Source organism: Gymnodraco acuticeps, unplaced genomic scaffold (genome assembly GCF_902827175.1).
Source record: "Gymnodraco acuticeps unplaced genomic scaffold, fGymAcu1.1, whole genome shotgun sequence".
NCBI classification, from domain to species: domain Eukaryota; kingdom Metazoa; phylum Chordata; class Actinopteri; order Perciformes; family Bathydraconidae; genus Gymnodraco; species Gymnodraco acuticeps.
The window spans coordinates 346,566-366,904 of record NW_022991761.1 but is presented as its reverse complement, the minus strand read 5'-3'; the positions used below and the strand labels follow the sequence as shown (position 1 = coordinate 366,904).

The 20,339-nt window shown below is 40.3% G+C and overlaps 1 protein-coding gene across 2 annotated transcripts in view; it reads left to right on the top strand.

Moving 5' to 3' along the window:
• The window catches only part of ogdha (oxoglutarate (alpha-ketoglutarate) dehydrogenase a (lipoamide)), a 67,273-nt gene that overhangs the window by 22,165 nt on the left and 24,769 nt on the right, over positions 1–20,339 (top strand). For both annotated transcript variants that reach the window (XM_034199310.1, XM_034199311.1), the window contains exons 3-5: positions 4,051–4,227; positions 8,825–8,927; positions 19,231–19,346. In XM_034199310.1, the coding sequence (XP_034055201.1) occupies positions 4,051–4,227; positions 8,825–8,927; positions 19,231–19,346 (396 nt within the window). The remainder of the gene's footprint in view (positions 1–4,050; positions 4,228–8,824; positions 8,928–19,230; positions 19,347–20,339) is intronic.

Here is a 20,339-nt window from a genome sequence, read left to right as displayed (position 1 = left end):
ACATGATTGTAACGCGATTATTTTTGAAAAACATAAATCCCTGTGTCTCTGAGCCGCAGCGACACGGAGTGATTCAGAGCGGGTCCTTCTGCTGTTGGTTCTGGACTGGTGTTCTTGTGTTGGTGGATAAGCAGACTGCTCCGTGTTTGGTGTTGCTGTGCTGCTGTCTCGTCTGTTCCCTGATCTCTGCGTCACCGACCGATTTGATATTAAAGTGACAGGAAAAAAAACGTTATAGTAAAGCCGCGGCCGGAAAATCAGGAAGCAACGTTAGGCCTACTACGCTATAATCGATTATCTTCCGTCACTGCATCGATACCGAATCGTCCGCATCGCAATGCATCGTAGAAACGATTATTTTCAACACCCCTAGTCTGTAATAAGAAGATGAATCCACGAGGATGTCAGCTACAATCCTGTGGAAGCCATCAGGGAAGCAGCATGACGAAACCCAAGGCAGGACCGCAGAGACAGGTTCAGCCACGACCCGAAGTCCACGACTTAATCCAGAACTCAGGATAGAGGATCCAAGACACAGGACTACAGCAAGAGGATCAGCCTCGACTCCGGATCCCGGCGTAGATATAGATACAAAACAAGAAAAAAGATTTGGCTGGGTTAATCGGAACAAGAGAATACACAGACACAGACAGAGAGGGAAAAGGTCATTGGATAAAAGTTATTCTTGATAACCCTCTAGAAAGATCTAATTTTTTTTTATGAAAGGAAAGGAGAACATTGGGGTTTCTTAAACCTTTTAAAACAAGTTAGATTGGTGATATACACAATGTTGGGGAGGGTGACAACAAAAAGTTTCACTATACTTTTTTATTTCAACTCCAACCTTGGCAATGAAGAGTATATTTTTTACTTTTCCCCCCGCATAAAACACAGGGTTCGTATGGGTGCTTGAAATCCTTGAAAATGCTTGAAATTTGAACTGGTGTTTTTAAGGTTGGGAAAGTGCTTGAATTTTGGGAATGGTGCTTGAAATTGAGATAAAGTGCTTGAAAATGTAAATGCTTTACTTTTACAATAAATTGCTGTCTGACTGAATAGTTCGCTTTTTAGATTAAAAGAAAATAATTGCTTTGCTTCTACATAAAACAGCTCCGCTGCACCTTCCCGCGCTATGTGCGCGACCTGCAAGTGTTTGTGTTACGTGTGACCTGGGCATTCTGATGAGAGTGATAGATCACTGTGTGCCAGGCGGTTGCAGTTTCAACGAGCGTTGGCTAGCAGAAGACAAATACAAGCCATGGCTAAGACGAGGGTCAAGCCCACGAGTAGCCTCCTGCAAAGTTTGCAACAAATAACGATGCGAGAGTCTGCGCTGACGAGCCACATGAAATATAATCTATTGATTCGACACAGAGCGATTTTGAAAGCAATGTATTTCTACTGGTAGTATGTTTCGTGCCTAAACCAAATGTGACTTGCTCTATCGAAATCAGTCACATTGACCCGAAGACACATTTTCGTTTGTATTACTGGTCTGGGGGAAGGTCGCGTGTGTGTGTGTGTGTGTGTGTGTGTTTGTGTACCGGGGAAACTCTCACAAGAAACACCGGCTGTTGTTATGCTTGCTGTGATGTTACATTACTCCGTTCTCTGCTTGTAATTATGCCGAAGCTTCAAAGTTGTATTTATCATCTGAATTTGCCGAAACAAGTTAAATATATTCTGAAAGCCAAGACTTTGTTTATTTGAAAACAGATGAAAACAAACTGTCTTTTATATAAAATTGAAGTATTATACAAGTAAAACTACATTTCGCTTTAATCCCATGTAATTGTAGAATGAACACAGTCTTCCTTTGAAGATGTATAAGTCAGGTGTCTTGATGTCAAAATTACCTACAAATCATTGTACACATTTGTAAATATTATTTTCCACTTGTTTCCATTGTGAGTCTATTTTTATGCAGCTCTGCGTGATTTTGTGGCTACAATTCAGGCTAATACTCTACCAGAGGTAGAATAAGTACTCAGATCTTGTACTTGAGTAAAAGTACAAGTACTCAGATCTTGTAGTGAAATTATAAGTACTCAGATCTTGTACTTAGCAAAAGTAGAAGTACCAGAGTGTAGGAATACTCTGTCACAGTAAAAGTCCTGCATTCCTCAAGTCAAAGTAGAAAAGTATTCTCATCAAAATATAGTGAAAGTAGCGACAGTAAAAGTAGTCATTGTGCAGATTGGTCCATTTCAGAATAATATATATGATGTGTTTTATAATGATTGATCATGAAAGTGTTCTCAAAGCTGGTAAAGGGTGCAGCTAGTTTGAATGACTTTGTATACTGCAGGGTAGCTTGTGGATTTACTCCAGGTGGAACTAAAGTCTGATTTAACACTTGATTATATTTCACTTCATTCATCCAGATCTGTAAAGTACATGTAGTGGAGTAAAAGTACACCATGTACCTCTGAACTGTAGAGGAGTAGAAGTACACCATGTACCTCTGAACTGTAGAGGAGTAGAAGTACACCATGTATCTCTGAACTGTAGAGGAGTAGAAGTACACCATGTATCTCTGAACTGTAGAGGAGTAGAAGTACACCATGTATCTCTGAACTGTAGAGGAGTAGAAGTACACCATGTACCTCTGAACTGTAGAGGAGTAGAAGTACACCATGTCAGGGTTTCCGTTAGCCGGTAATTACCGGTTTTTAGCTGGTAACATTTATTAAAAACCGGTAAATTCAAAACCTGCCGGTCAAAATGTCTGGTAATAATTAGGGATGCTCCGATAGATCGGCCACCGGTCATTATCGGCCGATATTCACTCTTAATAGTTTGATCGGTGCTCTCTATAAAGAACGATCAGGAGAGCTGGATCTGATCGATATGGACATAAACGCGAGTGAAGTATAACCGGACACGAGAGAGAGATCAGATCAGCTGCTGAGTCTGACAGAGACACGCAGCTCTGCATAATCACCTGAAGCCCCGCCCACTGTTTAGCGAGCTGCAGGAGCTGCTTGAGAAACTGACGGGCTGTCAGGAGAGAGAGAGAGGGAGAGAGGAAAAGAGAGCATCCGTTTCTCCCGTGTGATTATTCAAAGTTAATGTAAACTTTTGAATAATGTACTTCATCTACTACAAGTAGTTTGTTTGAATGTAATAATGATGTTGTATCATTTATTGAAAAATGAATCTGAATTTTTCGATCTGTTACGATTATAAACTGAAGCAATATAAAAATGAGCCCCGTGAACTGAGTTTTAAACATCAGCATATCTGCTCATAGTCCGGTAATGACCTGCTAACGGAAACTCTGCTACACAACTCTTATTATTATTATTGAAATATGACCGGTAAGTTTCAAATGTATCCGGTAAAATAAATTCTGCCCGGACATTTGACCGGCGAGAAAAAATCCTAGCGGAAACCCTGCACCATGTGCCTCTGAACTGTGTTTACTGCCAACCTAAAAGTACCTCAAAAATAGTAATCAATAATGTATTGAAAAGTTATTTGGCTGATTGTTTTATATCGGCTCAGACAGGTTATATGGGACGTACAGATGGGTCACTCATTTTGAAATATTAAACTTAGTTTTCTTTTCTTTCATTTGTCATCCTCGTGTAGAAGGCTATCACGAAACACACATTTGTTTGTTTATAGCATAAAGAACATCTGATTTAATGTGAGGTAGGGAAATAATCATTTGAGTATGTGTAATTTACAACAGCTGTAAGATGCTTGAAAAGCTGGAAAATGCACCTTGAAAATGCTTGAAAAGTGCTTGAATTTGACTTTGGAAAAGGTGTAAGAACCCTGAAAACAACACCATAATAGCGCACGGCGCAGAGTATAGGTGTGCTTACAGTAGCCATGTCTGCAGTTTTCCACAGCACACAAGTGTGATATATTGTGTTGACGACCTTCCTCCAGCTCTCAGGTGTGGCTTGGATAGCCGCTCCCTTTTAATCATGGAAGGATATTTGTTTATTTGTGTTGTTATTTTCCCCTGTCTTCCTACAACATCAACTGTTCTTCTTTCATCATTGTATCAAAACATATCTTTTCTTCTTTCTTCTGCAGTCATGGGATGTTTTCTTCAGGAATGCTAACGCCGGCGCCCCCCCCGGTGCAGCCTACCAGTCTCCTCTGGGTCTGTCTGCAGCTCCTCAGCTCTCCTCTCTGGTTGGAGCGCAGCCCAACGTGGAGAAGCTGGTTGAGGATCACCTGGCGGTCCAGTCCCTCATCAGGGCCTACCAGGTACACTAACAAACACTTTCTTCTGAATTCAAGGCAATGTCTCTTCTAAGTGTGGATGCTTATGATGATATGGTTATCCTGGGCTCAAACCCCCAACATATTGTCATTGCTAAATCTGTCTGTGGTTTATGAGGTTAAGTTGAAGTGAAGCAATGATGTTCCTCATAAATGTACAAACAACTTTTGTTAGAGTTTTTCCTCAGAATCACCAACCAAGTTCTGCATCGTCTATTCTGATTTGTAAATGGATTTATGGACATTTATTCAATGATTTGTTGTTTTTATTTGTATTATTATTTTAACTATCATTTTTTTTTCCTGAGCAAAAGGGGTTTGAATACTCAACATTTAAGATTGGTTGTTTTTATTGTCTAGGATTTATGGTAAACTGGCCTTTATTAAAAGAGGCCCATTGAAGGACCATGCCGGTGTCTTTTATTGTTAAAGCCCTTTAATCATAATACATCAAGAAAGCCGGTTCCAACTTAGAAGCCATATAGAACCATTGATGTAGTACTTTCATTTCGAGTTTGAGCTTTTAATTCAATCAAATATTTTCAAAATATATTTATTTTCTAGTGATATTTGTAGGACATTGATTATTTGTTGTGATATTTAACTTTTGACCCCCCAGAACGTCATGGAGCTCAGGGGAGCAAACTGAACGCTGAAACTGTGCCTACATGCTCTCTTTGTTCTTTTTCAACATGTCCAGTGATCTTTAAATGTAATGATTATTAATAGGTGTTGAATAATCATTCATTTACATTGAACATTATGTTTACATCATACCTACATAGAATGTTAGTGTCTGTAAGTTATTGATTAAACTCTCTGGATATGTTTGATGTCGTATCTTAAGTATAAACTGAAAACAAAAAGGGTTTTCTAAGATACATTTATTTTACATTTTTACTTAAAAATTAAGAAAACATCTTTTCAAAATGAATATGTTTTGCAATTGAGGCATACATGTCTGTATGTGATAAATGCAGAGCTTCCATCTTCATCTTTAGTTGTTATTGGCTGGTACAAAAACCTGTGGAAACCTTGATAACGAAGTCCGCTAGTCAGTGGGAGGTCTTCACAGGTCCTAAACTGTCCACTTAAAAACTCACTAGAACAGATTTAGTATTAACACATCTTGATAAAGAAAGCAGATCTGAACAGGAACTGAGCAAATTAGACTGACCTGAGGCCTGCACTACGAAGCAGGATTTTCGCTTAGCCGGCTAACTTCAGGGAAAGCTTGGGGTTTCCGGTCCTACGACGCTGGTTCTCTTTTTAGCAGGCTAGATCTCCATGGTAACTTAGGCAGAACGGCTAGCCTGCTCCGGAGCAGGTTAGGTTGCAGGCTAAGAGATCAACTCAGTGAAAGCACTGCCTGCTGACCAATCAGAGCTCAGTGTGCGGAGTTTAAAGCTATCAAGTCATATTACAGGAGAAAGGAAATACAAGAAAACTGCCGTTGCAGGAAAGACGGCCGGCAAAAATCACCGACTGTGTGAACGTGAAAATTAATAGAATATAATTATTTTAAGCAACACATTAAGTTGACGAAACACTCGAGTCAAATGTAATTAAAGTCAGATCGTGTCTTAGACGGGGCAGTGATATCATAAACCTGTTAATGTACGCATTCAAACACTTGTTCTGTTACCAGCTGTATTCACCTTGCAGGTGCAGCTCTGTGGCTTTGATCCTGGATAAAGTGTTTAAGTCATGGATGTTTAAAGTTTAACGTCTTCATATGTGTCTAATATTAAAGTTGACTTTTCATTCAGGAAGTATGACGCTGCGCTGTCAGTGTGCTTCTCCATGTTTGTGATTGGTCGAATGTTGCTAACCCCGCCCCGTTCATCTGAACGCGCACCTAACTAGATAGGGCAAAGCTGACTTGAGAGATCCACTTGATAACCAGCGCCGTAGGACCGCTTAGCGAGAGCGTGTATGTTTTGGATTAGGCAAACCGGCTAACTCAAACATATCCAGGTTAGGTTGAACCGGCTTCGTAGTACAGGCCTCTGAGCTGCAGCTAAAAGCACAGCCTCAGGTCAGATTAAACTGATCAACTCTGATTTGAAATGATCCTCTCATAATGTAAACAATTATCAGTGTTTATGTGTCTGATACAGCGTAAGAAAAAGGGTGCATAAGGTCACATGTCTCTTAGTTTTTTTTTTTTAAAGATCATAGACACATAGGTGTCATCCTTTTGCTGGAGGTAGTAATATTCTACCCACTGGCAACTTTGGTAAATCTTATTCATTATAAAAAATAAGAGGGATGCACGATATTGGGTTTTTGAAACCGATACCGATAACTTCCTGCTTCTCAAGACCGATACCGATAACCGATAATAAAAAAATGTTTACGCCACTAATTATTTTAACGCGATTAACGCATGTGTATTTTTTGTCCTCGGCCGCCCCGTAGTTTCAGAGCGCATCGAGTTTAAAATACCATCTACAAGCTGATGCTGACAGCCCCGCTCCTGCCGCCCGCTTGTGGCAGACCACACTTCCACGCTCACCGGCAGGCACCGATTGGCTGTTGGGAGGACCGGGAGGGTGTGTGTATGTGTGGCCCGAGCGAGCGAGAGAGAGACCTTACGTGCATTGTTGTTGTTAGCATCTGGTGCTAGCTAGCTGCGCTAACGGATCTAAGGAGCTGTTTAAATGAAAACAGAGGAGCGACATTTCGCCACAACTGCGCCGAGCACTTGACTTTATGCAGGAAGCCAGACAGTGGGACATTGTACAAAAAGTCAGCACACTCAGCACGGATAGTGCGCAACATGATTGCAGCGTCCAGGCAGCTCCGGTTCGAGCATATGCCTTGAGTTGCACATAGCTCCAACGCCCATACCACCGACGACATGTTTGTTTACTGTCCTGGCTTCACGGCCGCACACCATTTACGTCACAGCCAGGCACGAGTTAGGGAGCGCTGGATTTAAACCTAAACCACTAATACCACAGTACTGGCAAAACGGGAGGAGCCGAGTGAAAAACAAGCGCCCCTCATCCCAATCCACCGCAGTATTTTTTTCTTTTTTTTTTACCCAAAAAATATATTGTATATTATCGGGGCTATTAATACTGGTATCGGGTTTATCGGGATGACGTCATAATTCCTAATATCGGACCGATAATTATCGTGCATCCCTAAAGGTTGGGGATAGCTCACCTTTTGCAGCAAATCCAGCCAGCGAGTACCAACAGCCAGTAAAGGTGTTTTAGACAGTACACTGTAGGAGCAGTGGACGAGCAGTGGACGAGCACTTTCCCTAAAGGCGACTGGTGTCAGAAGGATATAACGGAGGGTCCCAAACCTTTTAAGCCATGTATTACTATGTACCAAACCTAGCATTCCAAGTACCACTTCCCACTGCACATGCCAACGATGTAACAATGAAAGAGGAACCTCGCCTTTTCTGTCCCTCTGGCCCTTTGACTTTAAAGTCAAGATGAATGTATTTAGTCTGGTAACATATTTGGTATCTTGCTAGAAGAATCCAACTCTTCTTCATTATTGAAAGGTTTGTCTGATTTAAAAACTATCAGAACCAGAGTTGTCACTTGCCTCTTGACCATGTTTTGGACCCCGAAGCCAACATTCCCCTCATTCTGCTTTAATGGATGACTGAGGAGTCCTAATCTGACATCTCTTACTTAGCTAATGCTATCTTTTTCACACCATGTCAGATGTTTCGCCCACAACTTAATTTCTAAAATCTTTGTCAACATCTACAACTGTTGTGTGTCATTTAAACAAAAGTTGACAATTGTTTTTGGTTGCAGGTAGTTGGGTCTTGCTATGAAGTGGAAATGAGAAAAAATAGAATAAAAACAAAATAATACTTGCGTTAGGAGGATTACTTCAATCAGTTCCATCTTGTCTCGTTGTAAACAACGAAAGCACAGTTATTATCCTGCTGAATTTCCATTTGTACTTGCCTTATTATGCAATCTCAATCAAAACGTATTGAAATGAAATAATGGTGAAACAAACAAAGAAACACCCAGACTCAGTTTATCTGTACCTGTGAAGACCTCCAGGAACCAGGCCTCCCTGTCAGCGGTGTGTGTGTTGTGATAACCAGGTGTGTGTATGTGCAGGTGATGGGGCATCACAATGCCCGTTTGGATCCTCTGGAAATCAGCTGTGTGAATTTTGATGATGCTCCGGTGAATACCGGCTTCCAGGACGTTGGTGAGAACGCCGGCACTGAGAGAACAGACAAACTACTTCCTGCTTGTTGTGTTAATGATGCTCTTCCCACCCCTCCCCCCTTCTATTTCCCTCCTTCCTCTTCTAACCCTTCTGTCTTCAAACTTTGTCCTTCTTTCCTTGTTTTTGTGTCCGATCTGGTATCAATGTTTCTATTCTGGCGCTCCTCCTTCTCTATATCTTTCCTTTCTTCCACTCATCCTCATCTCTTGCGGGATTTGCTTTTTTTGCATCTCGTATCGTCGTCCTCCTCCTTTTTTCTTCACCCTCTCCTTCCTTACGTTCCGTCCTGTCCTCCTCCTCCTCCTCCTCCTCCCACTCCTGCTGTCCTTGGGGGGCTCTGTGCTGTTGTCACTCCCTGTAGATCCGAGGGCACCATGTGGCCCAGTTGGACCCCCTCGGCATCATGGACACCGATCTGGACTCGTGTGTCCCCAATGACATTATCACCTCCTCCGACAAGCTGGGTGAGAAGCTGAACCCTTAGAACTCAAGCCCAACGTCTCTATATATCCCCCTCCCCCTCCCCCTCCCCCCCCCCACCCGTTGTCGTCTCCTGGCCTGCCTCGTTGCCTTGTTTTCTCTGAACTGACGAGTTTAGAGAAACAACTTTCCCTCTAAAACTGAAATGTTATTGTACACCAGGAGAACTTCTTGAACCTTCTTGTGTACAATGATGCTTCTGAAACTTTATCCTGAACTAGACACTTCTTGAACATTCTTGTGTACGATATATGTTTAGAGACTCTTACTGAAACCTAAAACCTTCTTCATCACTTGAGTGTTCCTGGAACGTTCTCGTTCACAACCAATGTTCCTAAAACCTACTCTAATCATGTTTTGTTAGTGGGATTATTTGCGTTATGTTTTCATAAACTATAAACAGTCTTTAGATAAAAGTTTCTAAAACTCCCTTGTATACAACAAATGTCTCAAGAACATTTCAAACCAAAAACTGTTGTTGTCTTTGTCTTCATTGGGATCTCCATTAGCATTGGATAGTCTGTTCATTCAAATGTATAAATTACATTTTTCTGAAACGTTCTTGTTTTTCAACCTTACTGATGTGAAACAGTCCCCTTAAAGGGCCTAGCCTTCCCCAAAAGGCCTTTTAAACCTGGGTCACGTTGTTTGGGAGGACTGTCAGCAAAGATCTTAATTGGATTCACTTTGGCAGAAATAGATTTTGTCCTCAAGTGTTGTGGAAGTAATCCTTATACACATGTTAAGGGACATCCACAGGTTTTTTAGAGTCAATAATAAGCCAACGTGGACAAAGCATATTTAAGCATCCAAACTCCTTTTGCTGAGGAAGTTCGGGTGGTGTGGTTCTCAGCTCCAGAGCAGACCTTGAGTGGAGACATGCAGAGTTATGAGATGCAGTTTGACATCCTTTGGGCTCTAAGGATTTATCTGCGGTTGAGCTGTTAGCTTTGTGCAGCTGAGCTGATGGCCTGCTGCTGCTAGTTGAGACATGCTTTTCATTGTTTGTCTTCTGCTTTGACATGACTTAGGTCTCAGCTGTTATAGCTTGCCTGATTCCTGCAGCTTGTTTTGTTGGCAGGTCGCTGTACTGGGTTCATACAATGTACATTTACTGTCATCTGTTATATATTTAATAAAAGCTAACTACTAACTAACAGCAGGGTAAGATCACAATCACAAGCCAATCATAATCTTCTTGCGTGGCGACTCCCTATACTTAACCTATAAATGAACTACATCACGTGCCATGACTTCACGTCACCACCACTAAGTTAAATGTGCCTCATTTTCAGGGCGATGATGCTAATATGTAATGTTGTTAGCAACCATTGTTTTTGTAACACATAGAATCTTCAGACATTCACAAGTGGCATATTTACTGAAGTATTTTATGTCCACAGATCTTTTATTAAAAACACTTAATAAAACGTCTTTAATACAAGGGAACCTTCCGGGTTTTAGGATGGATTCCTGCACCACTCTATTTAGATCATATTAGGAAAAGAGATCACCACATTCTTTGTTCTCACACTTGCCTTACGAGGCTTGCCTAGGTTTGTGTATTTACATTTGTTTTTGTGAAAACAGAGGACTTCAGTGTCGTGTTCAGGAATAAGCTGAGTCCCTGCTGTGACCTGAATGGCTTTCTGTTTTGGGACCCCCCTGGGTGGTTCGGATGGTTGTGGTGTGGCTTCTGTATCGCAGCATGGTGTTGACCGCATCCATTGTTCTCTACCACTTCACTCTAAAACCAAACCTGTGGACTCTCTCTTAACGAATAAAAAGGTTGTGGAGACGCTGAGATGCCAGGGCCGGTGCTGTGCTCAGTTCTAGCTGTAGACCAGGGGTCTCCAACACGTCGATCGCGAGCTACCGGTAGCTCGCAAGCCCTCAATAAGTAGCTCGCCAAGCAAATCCCAAATGTAAAAAATACACACAAAAAAAAGAAGAAATGTAATTAAAAGAATCGACCCTATGCATAAACGAAACCTCAATCATAACGAACTCTATCTACTTACTACAACTCTACATCTATCTAACACCCCTCCTCCCCCCACAATGAATATCGACCAATCACGTTCTTGCTTGATTTGCGGGACCAGCGTTGCAGTCGGGAAGAAAAGCAATGTGGAGCGGCACCACACCGCACACTTCATAAGGAGTGTGACCTTTCCTTCTGGCAGAATCTACACAACACATCGGCCCCATTGAACAGCCTAGTCGTGCCAGCCTATAAAACACATTGGGGGCAGAGTTTTACTGTGTGTGTGTTGCAACTTGCTTATATATTTATTGCGCTTGACGCACACACACGCATGGCGTCATTTCCACTGAGGACAGGGGGGACAAGTCCCCCCCCCACACTTTTCGAAATCCCGTTTGTGTCCCCCCCCACTTTACACATTTTTATTATTATTTTTTAACGCAAGCCGTCATCTCCACGGAGGAGCACACAGCCTCTGTGAGCAAGAGAGAGAGATGGCGAGAGCACACCTTTATCTATTTAATATAGTTTAATCATTCCAATGTGTACTATAGGACAGTAAAAAAAAGAGTGATTAGTAAAATATGCATAAAGAAAGAATGCTAACTAGGTAACATAAGATAAGAATAAACCAGTTTAAATGATTTGTTATTGGTTGTGATCATATTCTAAAGATGTTTAGATTATTGAAAAGTATACAGCTCCCTTTCATCTGAGTGTTGAGAGCTGTATCCATACATTCATTGTGTGCTCAAAGTGCACCAGATTGATGCATTTCACTTCAACATTTAAAAATAAATCTTCCCAGGGTTGCATGCCCCCGGACCCCCCTAGAGGAGATGAGGTCCACCCTCAAGCTCACGACTTATTTTGTTTTTTGAAAGTAGCTCTCATCCTAAAAAAGGTTGGAGACCCCTGCTGTAGACGGTTGTGAAGGTGGCGTAAAATGGCCATAGGTTTATGAGCGGGTCGTAGGTCCCTAACGGTGTCCGGGTGTTTCTCCCTTTGCTGCCCCCTGCTGGTGACCCTTCCAGACGTGGCTGTGTTCAAGGAGAGACTGAGAATCCTTACGGTAGGAGGTACGAGAACAGACAACGCTAGTGCATCCCTGCACATTGCTGTGAAGCCCGTAGATGCAGGACGGTGCATTTAATGTCTACAGGAGCCCAGAAAGTCTGAAACAGATCCTGACAGCAGGATCAGACATCCTGAGCTCCTGTAGAGGTCGCTGCACTCACAAAAAGAAAAGAGTTTTCATTTGGGTTGCTCTCTTTGCTTTCATGAAACTTGGTTCCACAGGAGTAAATGAATCTTGACTGCCAATATCAGCATCTTTGGGGACCCACTGTCAACACTGCTTAGACTAAAGTGGGAAGTAAAGACCCTAAAAAAACGACACAATTCGATTTATATTGTACTTAAATGTGTTATAATAGTTCTATTCAAACACAATGGTTTCAAGAACTGTTTGTTTAATGATAAGATAATAAATCAAAGGAATCACCGATCCAACAGGTTCTAATGTGATAATGAACAAAGACACTATCTACTTAATATCAGTCACATTTTTGCCAAAGATATTTGTATCACTAAAGTCACTGCTAATACCAAAACATACAGCACAAGGGTATACAAACACACGGATAGACGTGAAATCCAGAATATCAGTTATTTCTATTATCCAGTAAAGCTTTATTGAGATTAACACAAGTCTTTTAGGTATGACGGACAAACACGATGAGACGTAGGCCCCAAAATGTTTTTCTAATAGTCATTTGAAAGACTTAAAACAACCAAAGAGCTGTATAAAATGCAATGATACAATTCAATGTAATACATTTGAGACAAACTCTTCATGATTCTGAAATGCCCTAAAAAATCAGTAGCCAGAAGAGTCAATAAAGAAAGGATGAAAAACAAACTTAATAGGTACTATAAACACCACAATAATTAGTTGTTTCTACAAAATGTAAAAACAGTCAATAATTTAAGATACAATACAATGAAAAAAATGTAACGCTTAAGAATAGATGCCAAGTGTTTTTACATTTAAAAAAGTATATTCTTGTGGTTTTCACATGATCTTATGTTCTTTCCAAAAAGAAACCAGGGTCATTGCGTTACATATATTTGACCAAAGCCTCGTTTAACAAATAAAAAAGATGACTGTGGGTTGGTGACAGCCAATACTTGCAGGCTCACTGTTCTTTACTCCTGTGGAGGATTGTATGTTTTCTTGGTGTTATCAGACGTGAAGTAGAGCCTAAAATCCCTTGAATGCCTCGATAAACAGGAAACATTCAGAGGAAATTCATAAACACATACATATTGTTCTACAGCTAAATGTAGAAATTGCTCCAGTACAAGTTGTCAGTGACCTCTGAATGTCTCCTGTATGTTTGGGCTGTAGTTAGCTTTGTCACCTTGTAGCTGCTGCTAGCTCCCGCTCTGTCCAGTACTGTAGAACAGACTGTAGAGGTTTCTGTGTTGAGTTGTCGAGTTATCTCACAGAACACGTACAAATCACATGCAGAGAAGAGAGAATGGCACTTTTCTGAGCCTTTTGGTCAAATACCTTTTCTACCACTCTTATTAACATTGTTTTAATGCAAATATTTTCTTTTCGGTTCCAGTTTTGTTTCTTTTGATGCTTAAGTTTACTGTCTTTGATCTAACTCCATGCTCGGCTTGAATCAGGTCTTCTAGAGCTGTAGGCAAAAACATAGGTCATAATATCCTTCAAGTATATGAATATTAATTTAACAAAAACATATTTTTCTCTACTCGCTATTACAAGATTGAAATATGTTATCTTTCATCTCTGTCAGAATGACTCGGCTTTAAGCCAAATCAAGACCTTTCTAAAATCCTCAAATATATCATAATCAGGGGGCACCCTTTGTCAATCATGTAGAACTTTCCCAAAGACAAAGTTTAGATTGATTTACAGAAAAATCTCTTACATAAAAGACACCCAACACAGTCAAACAAGAATCAAAAAAATCAAACCATCCACAAGATATAAAGTTATGAAATGTAATAGTAAGCCAAAAACTGGTCCTAACATCAGTGTGTTTTTAATTAGAAAAATATTGGCAGCCACCAACACAACTAGTTCTTCTAACGTAGTATTTGTCACACTCAAAATAATGATTAGTATTTCAAAAATACTGACTGATTCTCTTCAGGGTTCTTACGGTCATTAAAAACCTGGAAAAGTCATGGAAATTCAAAATGCAAACTCCAGGCCCTGGAAATGTTCTGGGAAACAATATTTTTCCCAAAGTTTTGGAAAAGTCATGGAAATGTAACTAAAGTTGCATCAAATATAATTTATATTTTATTTAATCGCCAAAATAGTAATGCTATAATGATAATACATACTCTATCGCAGGGGTGCCCAACCTTTTTTGAACCGAGAGCTACTTTTAAAGTTGCCAGTCTACCGAGATCTACCAGTCCAAATAGAGAGGCGTAGCCATTACTGACAGCCTACTACCAGGTAAATACACACTTCTACTTGTATAAAACTGACCTTTGTACGATTAATACTTCATAAAATACTGCAGATCCTTTATCTTACCTCTTTCTAATCTACACACATACAAGTATTTAACTGAAGTTACACAACAGTGTTGTTGATACAGAGTTGGAGTTTATTCACACGTCACTACAGTGGGTAATGTTTTCAAGAAACATTGAACAGTGCTGCCACATATGACACAGGAAAAAAAGAAAATACTCTGAACCCTTTCTTTGCCATTATATAAAAATAGTGTTGCTACAAAAGTATAAATTAGGCTTACTAATAAGACAACTCAGATCTGAAGCTACACAATAAAAAAGACAAAATTAATAGAATCAAACCCTTTTTTTGTTGCATTTTAGTAGATTATAAAAAGAAATGCCTTTAAAATAGGATGCAAGTAACACTAGTTTCTTAACCTGAATTGATAATAGATTATAATAAATTTAAGTTTGCATTCTTATACCATTTTGTACAATAATTATAATGAATAAGTTCAAACAAACTCAAACTTACAGCTGATTAATAACGGTATATAACTTGAGTTTTTATTATATCAAAAACCTGTTGAAAATGCTACTGTTATTTTTATTACGCATCGGCAGCCTCCAGGAATGCTTCTTTCACAACTTCGCCGTCTTTGAAAGACTTCATGTGTTTCTCAAGAACGTGACTGACACGATAAGATGCTCTGGTAGCAGCCTTGCTCTTGTTGTTGGGCCTGGTGAAAATGGACTGCTGTGCATTTAGCAGTCCTTTCAGGCCCCTCCCCTTTTTGGAGCGTAGGGCAGAATCAGGAGGGAATTCCGTCTCGTAGCGTTTGTGCACTGTTTTGAAATGCCGCTCCTAAATTACCCTTCTTCGATAAAGCCACGCTCGCATTGCAGATGAGACAGATGGACTTTGAATTGGAATAGATACAAAAATAATCATCCTCCCACTCGGAGTGAAAATTATATATGTTTTGCTTCTGCCATAATTGCGGTCTTGTGTGTATGCGGACTGTCACTCCTGTTGACACGGACAACGTTAGCGAACTAGTGCACTGCCCACTGCTCACCAGCCACGCCCCGACACATGGGGTCACGCCGGCCAATCACAAAGCTTTGATGCGTTCAAGTGCATTATTCTGGCACAGGAAGATTATGTTATAGGACATTAACGATACAACTGAATATTGTTGTTCTATTTTTAGACACATCTCGCGATCGACTGGGAATCTCCCCGCGATCGACCGGTCGATCGCGATCGACTGGTTGGGCACCCTTGCTCTATCGTATAGTAAGGAAATGTAAAATGGCATTTAACTGACGAGGTATTTTGCTGGTGAGAGATTTGAGTTGCTTTAGCTGAAGCTAGTAAGCCTACTATTTGATTTGTTTTAGATAGGCACAACATGTTTCAGACCTTATTTTCCTGTTCCATGTTCAAATAAACCATTTTCAGTGGTACCGCTGAGAAAGAGTCATTGTTTTGGTCATGGAAAATTAGGTAAAGGTCATGGAGAAGTCATTGAAAATCATTGGTGAAAAAGTGTATGAACCCTGTCTCTTATAATGATGACTTTGCATGTCAGAATAATATTCGAAAGCATTTACAAATAATGACTCGGTATCTCAAAATAATGAGTTATTATCTCGTAAGAATGACTTGGTATTGTATAATAATAAAACATATCTAAAAGGTCAAATAAATAAGGAAACTTCATGTTTTTTTTAGTAACTAAATCAATATTTTTGAGAGTTTCTCATTATAATGACTTATAAGATACATTTTTAATACAAGGCTAAATCCTTTTTTTTTTTTTTTTTCTTGGCGGAAATGGGCTTCTATACCTCACTGCTTTTATCTCACCTACAAATCACCAGCTGGTTTCTAGCTGGCTGCCTCCAGATAACTGAGAGTTATCAGTTAGTTTGCTCCTGCAGAAGGTATTATTGTCTTCTATACATCCTGCTTGATGGTTGGAGATAACCGCTCAGGGCTGCACTCATTTCCAGCTCATGAAATTATGAAATTAGCATAAATTAAAATGGTTCCTCTCAGCCCTGCAGCTGTGAATCTGTTATCCTGAGAAACTTCAGTAAAATGAGTGTTGTTGTGTTCCAGAGTCAGACTACTGCTCTCAGTTTAGTGTCGGCTGCAGACAGAGCGGTACACATCGGAAACTCACTTTGTGTCTGTTTGTGAAAATGCCTTTTAAGAAAAGAAGCGTGTCGTCCTGCTTTGGATTTCCTCTTCTCCCCTCCACGGCGGCATATTGGGGCCAATATAGGTAACACAAAATACAAATGAATAAAGAGAGCGGGGGTAATGTCTAAAAACCCTGGATATTCTCTGATATTAAGTGGTACATTCATGGGGATAAACAAATTCCAAAAGAAATCTGAATTTTCATTTTGTAAAATGTCTTTAATCTCAGAGAATATCAATGTCACGTTATTTGCAAATATAATAATAATGCATTACATTTTTATTAGAGCGCTTTTCCCAGTGATCAAAGCGCTTTACATATTACACATGTAACAGTCATTACTGTGGACAATACCCACAGGAGCAAATTAGGGTGAAGTGTCTTGCCCAAGGACACAACGGCCTGACGCAGTGGAGGCCAAGTCGGGTTTCGAACTGGTGTTCACCAATGCCTCTTGATCTGAGGACCAACGCTCTAGCCCACTGCGCCAAAACCGCCCCCAAAATAAGATGAAATATGATTTCACTACATACATATTTTCTCCCCCTCTCAGGTTAAGTTTTTATTTTAATTTGACCTATGATGGCCCTAATAGGCAGCTGTGAATAGGTTGTAGGGGGGAGAGGTGAGGATAGTGAATGCAAGCCTGAGCTGGATCCATCTGCCTGCTGTCTTTGAGACGGAGCTTTCTGATTGGCCAGCTTGGCTGTTAGCCCCGTTGTTGGTTTGTGACTTGTGGTGTTTCTGAGGAGTTTCATACAAGGGCTGCACGACCTGCCTCGTTTCATTTGCAATTGCCACATTTGAGGACGTGCGATGTCGGCAAATAAAGCCAACCTTTACAGCACCTTAAGGTGGTCCCGTCCATGGAGTTAAGGATCATTTACAGTGCACAGGTTTAACCTGGGTCCAAGACTCTATTTTGCCCAACACAAATACAAAAAACACTTCTTCTACTTCCTCTCTCCTTCTTTTCTTCTCTCCTTCATAACACATCCTCCGCTAATAATCCCATAATCAGTTTGAAGTTAAGAAATAACCAATTAAACACCCATAACCCCCCCAATGTTCATCGCCGCTGTCATGAACACATTGCTGCTCTGTGTTTGGAACTTCTTTTACTTTCTGTTATAAAGAGAGGCATTGTCTCTCCCCTTCTGCAGTCCTTCTTTATTTCGAAGGAATGGTGGTCCACATCCTGTTAGAATTGTGTTAAGATGTTTATACATTTCAAAGTTAATTCTACATTTTTTGTAAAGCCTGTTTGTAGTCAAAAGTATAAAACTGTGAAATACACACACTACCCCTGCTTAAGATGAGTTAGTGACGTCATAACCTCCTCTTTTGCTGAAGCTGTGTGTTTTGTTTGGGATGCACTTACAAGACCAGAGTTGTAGGGAAGTTCCCCTCTTTGAATACTTGTTCTCCTGTTTTGAAAGTCAAACATGCTAAGGTTATAGCCATGTTGGTGTTAGTGGCTTATTGAACAGGATTGAAAATACTTTGTACAGGCAATGGACACCAAAGACTGGGACAAACCATTAACTTTCAATTTGACAATATGTGTTATTCATAGCACAGTTCAAAAGGATCAAATAAATGATTTGCCTCTTGCCATTAACTACCATATCAAATGTTAAAGTTTATAAAAACTCCGTTGCATCACAAGAATAACTTTATTTATGTTGTTGTTCTTGCCCCCAGGAGTTTCAAAACCTATCCACACCCCAATGTGCATTGTGTCAAAGGAATTAGTAGACATATTCAAGGGGTTGAATATTATATACTGATGCTGCTTATTTGTTAACTCCAGTTGAACCTCCTTTGAGCTGACATTTTAGTGTAGTCATGTTTATCTATCAATACTGCTTTTGCTCTAATCAAACTACACAGTTTACTATTTTTCTAGTGTTCTCACGAAATCTCATCAAACCCAACACGTTTGTCCCTCTCTCATTTCCTGCCTGCGGCTCTTACAGTCGCTCCATGCCAAATGGTTCCTACTAAAGAAAAAGATCTTTACACAATCTTTCAGTTGCTTTTATTTATAAGTGTGATTGATTTCCTAAAACAGCTGGGCACTGTTTTGTCTATCTGAAAAAAAGAAAGAGGGAATAGTTCATATCTTGGGGAATATTTGAGAACATAAAGATGAAGCATAAAGCAGGCTAATCCTGAGCTCCTTCAGGTCTGATGTTTGATTAGCTTTAATGAATGATACTAACTATGTCTCCTTACTTTTCCACTCATTTGTGTTGATCCCTACCATCCCCACCCTCCTTGTTGTCAAACTGCCTCCATCACTACTCTCCACTCTGTCCTCTTCTTTCCTCTCCTGTCTGCATGTTTGGGATAATGTCTCATTCTCCATATTGTGTTTTATAATGCACATTTCTTCATGACTTACTCATAAATTGCATGTTTCCATTTGTCCACGGCCTTGTTTGTGTGTCTGTCCATCTCTTTGGTGTCCCTCCCTTCTGCCCTGTCCTGCAACCTTTTCTCACCTCCTTCCCTCTTTTTGTACCTTCCCTCCCTCTACTCCCCTTCCGTCCTTTTGGTGCATCATGGGACATATAGGTTTCTACGGTCTGGATGAGTCCGACCTGGAAAAGGTGTTCCGGCTGCCAACCACCACCTTCATCGGAGGCTCGGAGACCGCCCTGCCGCTGAAGGAGATCATCCGTCGACTGGAGGTGAACTCAGACGCAGCTCCCTGTTAAGCATGCGGCCCAATTGAATCTCAAGTGGGCCGGAGCAGTAGAATCACAGCATAATAACCTGTAAATAACAACAACTCCAAATTCTCCCTTTTGTTTTAGTGCTAAAAATGTTGACATTTAATGAACTATGAACTACCTGACATTTTTTCAGGAAAAGATATTATGCCTCAGTTTATCATTACCACATGTGCATTACAAGGCACACCACATTTAATCACAAGTATCCGGAAATGAACAATATAGTATTTTACGATCAGAACAACTTGTCAAGAAGAAATTGTTTTACATTAATTTGCCTGTCAAGATAATTAATTTTGTTGGACGATACATTTTTCGGGAAATGATTGCGATAAACGATAATATTGTCGGCACCGTTGTAATACCATTTTAGACCACTGACATAATGATAATATATAATAATAATTCAAGTACATCCTTTCAAACAGAACTTTTGATTGAACATTCAACATTGCAAATGAAATGTGAAATTATATTAAATGATATATAATAAATAAAACAAATTAATGAAATTATAATAAATTAATTAAATCACACACAACCAAAACAATAAATTAAATAGACTAAATATGAGCACACATTGTCCCAGAAGCAAAAAAAACCTCCTTAAAACAACAGTAAAGCGTACAGTGCACTGTCCATACAAAGACCCAGATGCCTCAACAGGCCATATCCAAATCTGTTTTTCAAAGTTTTGGAGCAAGGAACACCAACATGTTTGCATTGTCGGGCAAATGCATCTTTGATTGTAAACTGTCGGGAAGGTGGGGGCTCTCTATCTCCAGCTGCCGTGTTTGCTCCCAGCTGGGAACACGGAATGGGGTGGTTGTGTTTTAGGTGTAGTTTAAAATGCGTGGTATTGCCTGCTTTTGTCGCTACCTTTTTTAAACAAATGCGACACACCGCCCGGCTCATTCAAGTCCGTAGGTTCGCCTCGTTGATTTGGCT